Source organism: Lithobates pipiens, unplaced genomic scaffold (assembly GCF_037356315.1).
Source record: "Lithobates pipiens isolate NorthernLeopardFrog02 unplaced genomic scaffold, aLitPip1_a1.2 Scaffold_13, whole genome shotgun sequence".
Taxonomy (NCBI): domain Eukaryota; kingdom Metazoa; phylum Chordata; class Amphibia; order Anura; family Ranidae; genus Lithobates; species Lithobates pipiens.
Window position 1 is genome coordinate 226,762,576 of NW_027507718.1, and position 5,525 is coordinate 226,768,100.

Consider the following 5,525-nt stretch of genomic DNA (forward strand, 5'->3'; position numbering starts at 1 on the left):
TTACGGTATCGCCAGACCAGGTGCAAGATACTGGTACTGTAAGAAAGTTCCTAATTTCATCCTTCGGTTACACTTAGGTTTCTGTGTTAACTTAAAGTTCTACAATCAAGTCTGTGGCAGAGACTTTTTTAATCTTAAATCACTTGTCAGCTGCTAAATCCACAAACAGGGATTTATCCGGTAGTTGAAATATCCAGTTGCGAATGGCTATTCCCTGGATCATCTAGAGAGAGACATCAGCAGTTTCCAAAAGTATCTGAGCTTTACTACCCATACCCTCTATTCCCAACTGAGAGACTGTGTTTTGTTCAACGTTTTATACAAATAAAAATTCCTCAAAAGGGATTCAAGTGTCGGTCTCTGCAGTTATTGGCCCATCAACCTCGGGAACCCCTAGACAAGAACAAGGTGCAGAATGTAAACAGTAAGCCCAACAAAACCAGCCGCTCCTTCGGGAGTCAGTACTACACGTGGGGGCTCGTCAGAAAATAAATAAGGTACTCACAAGCAAACAATAAAATCAGCGTCGTCTGGGGTGTCACACCCCAGACGACGTCACCTATGATGAAATGTGCCTCGGGTGGTCTAGACCTGTTGACGCTATCACGTGACTGGAGCGAATGGGTGCTCGTTTGCCAGCCAGCATTTAATGCTGATTTTATTGTTTGCTTGTGAGTACCTTATTTATTTTCTGAATAAAGTGTTACCTATCTGTTTTACGCTATGGGAACCTTTTTTGTCTATACCCTATGAACGATCCTCCTAGTGGAGGCCCTTGGGAGAAGTTTTTCTGTCCCACCTTGATGGTCCATCCGGGAGACTTAGTGGCATTGATTGTGAGCTTGGAATTATTTCTATCTGGTAAGCGCGCAATTAGATTGGTGACCAACCCATCTTTGGTGAAGGAAGATTGTTTGGCGCACTGAAATCTATTGAATGAGTCACTCCTTTATCAATTTAAATGGACTGTTGCGCTCTTTTGGCCTGGAGCACTTTTTTGGGCACACTAATTTATTTATTTTATCACATTTGGATTCTAAGATTATTTTTTTTAATTAATTCATATTTTTTAATGAATTCATTATTTTTCACCATTATCATGATTTTAATTAATTTAAGAAGATTTATTAATTTAAAATACGATATTGAATGTTATATTTATAATTTTTATAAATTTTTATTTATTGTCACGTATCACAATTTTTATATCAAGTATGAGGAGTATATGTATTTATTTATATTATTGAGGGACCAGTATAATTTGTTCACTTTATTATTGTTTAAAGATCAATATATATTTGCATATCAAATATTGCAGGAAATCATATGACAATATTAATACAGGTGTTGAAATACTAGTGGGGTGGGGATTAGCAGGGTAGCGCAGTTAGTTTTTGTTTTACATTGATTTTTGATGTGTATCACATCGTAATAATTGCGGCTTTATAACATTTAGGGTACTTTCTAGTTTTTATGTGTTGTTCATTTTAGGTTTGAGCGCAGTATTTTTTCGTTTTTATGTGTATACCTAAATAAGAACTTCCCAAAACCTGCCGAGACTTGCAAGGTCTCAGAGACTCACAAACGGGTGATCCCTGGATCATCTAGAGCAGGGGTCTCAAACTCGCGGCCCGCGGGCCAACTGCGGCCCGCGGGACAATATTTTGCGGCCCCCCGCCTGGAAAAGCACTTAGCCACCTTCCCTCCGGTACTTGAAGAAGATGAAGTCGCCGCTCTGAACGCACTTGGTGCAGGTCAGCCTCCGGCAGTGTTACACAGCGGGCAGCGCTCCACCGCCAAGTACAGTACCTCGGCGTCTCACCAGGGGGAGTAAGTGGCGGTGGAGCGCTGCCCGCTGTGTAACACCGCCGGACGCTGACCTGCACCAAGTGCGTTCAGAGCGGCGACTTCATCTTCTTCGATGGGAGGGACACGGAGAGGCAAGTACCAGCCTGTCAGTCACGCTCTCCACGCCTCACTTTTTTTCTTCTCTTTCCCGTTCAGGCGACAGGACGTTCTGCCATTGGAGGCCCTGCATGGGAGGAGGAGACGCAGGGGTTTCTCAATGGGCGTCTCCTTCTCCCTGGCTGTGTTGTGATCCAATCACATCAAAGAGTGTCACAGACAAGGAGTTTTTTTCTTCCTGGCTGTGACTCTCACTGTGATTGGATTGAGGCACATGGAGAAGGAGACGCCCATTGAGAAACCCCGGCGTCTCTTCCTCCTTGATGCTCAGTATTAGCATACAGGGCAAGAAATATACAGGGGGGCACAGCAGAGTGGAGGAGTGCTATTTTTATAAACCAGACAGGTGCGTGCCCACCCTAAAGGTATTTGGCTACTCCTGTGAGTAAAAATCAGGTCCTCTTTAATGTTGCCGAAGGTCATGCTAGGCAGCTAGGGGGACTGGGAAACTCTATTTCCGCTCATCCAGAGCACCTTGTGCTGAAGTGGGTATCTCAAGGCACCATAGGCCTAAGTTTTTGGTACGCAGCCCCAAATATGTCTTGCTCAAAGCCTGCAGTGAAGAGAAAGGTTGATGATGAGCACAGACAATTTCAGGAAAAGTGGGAAAAGCAATATTTCTTTATTGAGCACAAGGGCATCCCAACTTGTCTTATTTGCACAGAGAAAGTTGCAGTGCCCAAAGAATACAATTTGAAGCGTCATTACACAACTAGACATGCTGAGGAGTATGCAAAGTACCAGGAAGATGAGAGAGCCAACCAGGTTGCTAAACTTAAGACATGTCTGCTGAGGCAACAAGATTTCTTTAAGAAAGCAACCAAAGAGAATGATGCAGCAGTCGAAGCCAGCTACGTAGTTAGTATGATGATTGCTAAAGCAGGAAAGTCATTTAAAGAAGGGGAATTTATAAAAAAGTGCATGTTACAGGCTGCAAGTATTATCTCTCCAGAAAAGAAAGGTCAGTTTAGCAACATCAGCCTTTCTTCCAACACCGTGGCAGAGCGCATTTCTGACCTTTCAAGTGACATTTATGATCAACTGTGTGAGAAAATAAAATGTTTCAGTGTATACTCAGTCGCTCTTGATGAGACCACAGACATCACCGACACTGCCCAGCTTGCAATCTATGTCCGGGGTGTTGATGACAATTTTGAAGTCACAGAGGAGTTGCTCTCACTAGTTCCAATGCATGGCCAGACCACCGCCCAAGAGATATTTCACCAGCTGTGTGATGCTTTTCAGAATGCTGGTTTGCCTTGGAGGAAGTTTGTCGGAATAACAACTGATGGAGCGCCATCAATGATCGGGAGGAAAAAAGGACTGGTGGCACTTGTTAATAAAAAAAAGAAAGAGGAAGGTTTAGAGGAGGTCATTGCTCTGCACTGCATTATTCATCAGCAGGCCCTTTGCAGCAAATGCCTGAAGTTTGACAACGTGATGTCTTTCGTTGTGAAATGCATCAATCAAATCAGATCCAGGGGCTTAAAACACAGAATGTTTCGTGCTTTTTTAGAGGAAATAGAGTCAGAATATGGGGATGTGCTCTACTTTACCGAGGTGCGTTGGCTCAGCAGGGGAAACGTATTGAAGAGATTTTTTGAGTTGAGAGCGGAAGTGAAAGCTTTTATGGAGAAAGATGGGGCTTCTGTTCCTTTGCTAAGTGATCCAAAATGGCTCATGGACTTAGCTTTTTTGGTTGATATCACACATGAGCTTAATGTACTGAATAAGAGGTTACAAGGCCAGGGGCAACTTGTCAGTGCTGCCTATGACAGCGTGAGAGCGTTCTCTACAAAACTTATATTGTGGAAAGACCAGCTTTCTCAAACAAACCTTTGCCATTTCCCAGCATGCAAGTCACTCATTGATTCAGGCACACTATTCAGTCATGAGGAGTATGTGGATGTCATTTTGAGGCTACAGGAGGAATTTGATCATAGATTTGCAGACTTCAAGAGACACAGAGCCACATTTCAAATTTTTGCAGACCCCTTCTCCTTTGATGTGCAAGATGCCCCTCCAGTGTTTCAAATAGAGCTCATTGACCTGCAGTGTAACTCTGAACTCAAAGCCAAGTTTAGGGATGTGAGTGGAAAAGCAGACAAACTTGGGCAATTTTTAAGAGAATTGCCCCCCAGCTTCCCTGAGCTTTCCCGAATGTTCAAGCAGACCATGTGTCTTTTTGGGAGCACATACTTGTGCGAAAAGCTCTTCTCTACCTTGAACTTCAATAAGTCAAAGTACAGGTCTAGAATTACTGATGCTCATCTTCAAGCTGTGCTGAGGGTCTCAACTGCTTCCTCACTTACGCCAAATGTGGCTCGGCTATGCAAGAGTAAGCGCTGTCAGATCTCTAGCAGCAAGAAGTAGGCAGATAAAGCCATGTTCAAACAGTTTATGTCCATTCATGTTCTAAAAGTTAAATGTTAAAGAACTGTTAATAAAGACATTTGAATCTGAATAATGATATTTTGTAAGCGCATTTTTTGTGGAAAACTTGATGCGGCCCAGCCTTACCCAGAATCTACCTCCAGCGGCCCCCAGGTAAATTGAGTTTGAGACCCCTGATCTAGAGAGAGACGAGGTGCAGAAGGTAAACGGTAAGCCCAACAAAACCAGCAGCTCCTTCAGGAGTCAGTGCTACAATTAGACATACATCTATTACCTGAAGCTGGGGTCTCAAACACTCACCTGTTGTGGTCACTATTTCGCCCACTTTATAAACCTCTCCTTCCTCCACATCCTGAGGTTGTGGTTTTGGCATTTCACCTTCTTTAGGAGGTTGTGGGTCCCTGGTGTCCTCTGACATCCCAATTCTTTTCTCCCCTATGTGAATAAAAAATAGGTATACTTAACACACATATATTTGAGGCAAGAAATAGGATTATGAAACATTGGAAATGTCATACAATTGTCGGTTTTGGCAGAGTTCCAAGCTGAAGACATGATTTTTTCCCTTTATTAAAGCTGGAATACTTACCTTTTTGGGTAAAGTCTCACACATAGAGACAACCCTAGTATCCACTGAAGCACCTGTGTGGGACACCCTAAAAAGTTTGTTCTGCTGTCCCACACTAGTGCTCCTGCATCCCGATGTGTAAACAGCTGCTGAGTGTCCTCTCCTTACACTGAATCAAGTTTGCATTTCATTCTAGTTACACACCTATCTAGACAACAATGTCCTAAACTTCTTTTAATCCAAATAGGCATGAACAAATGTACTTAACCTGCATCTGTCAAAAACATTGTATTGGTGGACGAACAAACGATGTTTACAATGAACGATTACTGTGCCCACGAACTTGAAACTTGCCATTTTAAACTGTACTACAGTAAAGAAAAGTGCATGGAGCAGCACGAATGTAATAATAAGAAAAGGCACACATGACAAAATACTTACTTTTTTGCAGCACTCTCTTGATTCTTCTGTACTGATCCTGCTCCCTCAGTTTGAGGTCTGACCATCGTTTCCTCAGTTGATCCTTGGATCGCTATACCCAAAAATTCTTCTGCAGACTTTTCACAACTTCAGTCATGATCTAGGCCTTTCTGACATT

The 5,525-nt window shown here is 42.9% G+C and overlaps 1 protein-coding gene across 1 annotated transcript; it reads left to right on the forward strand.

The window, feature by feature from the left end:
• The first annotated feature begins 2,502 nt into the window (after positions 1–2,502).
• Positions 2,503–4,338, forward strand: LOC143975875 (general transcription factor II-I repeat domain-containing protein 2-like). The gene has a single exon (XM_077478428.1). The coding sequence runs from the start codon at positions 2,503–2,505 to the stop codon at positions 4,336–4,338; it is 1,836 nt and encodes a 611-aa protein (XP_077334554.1).
• Positions 4,339–5,525: the final 1,187 nt, after the last annotated feature.

Coding starts and splice junctions, on each gene's coding strand:
- LOC143975875 (XM_077478428.1), top strand. CDS start 2,503: ATGTCTTGCTCAAAGCCTGCAGTGAAGAGAAAGGTTGATGATGAGCAC.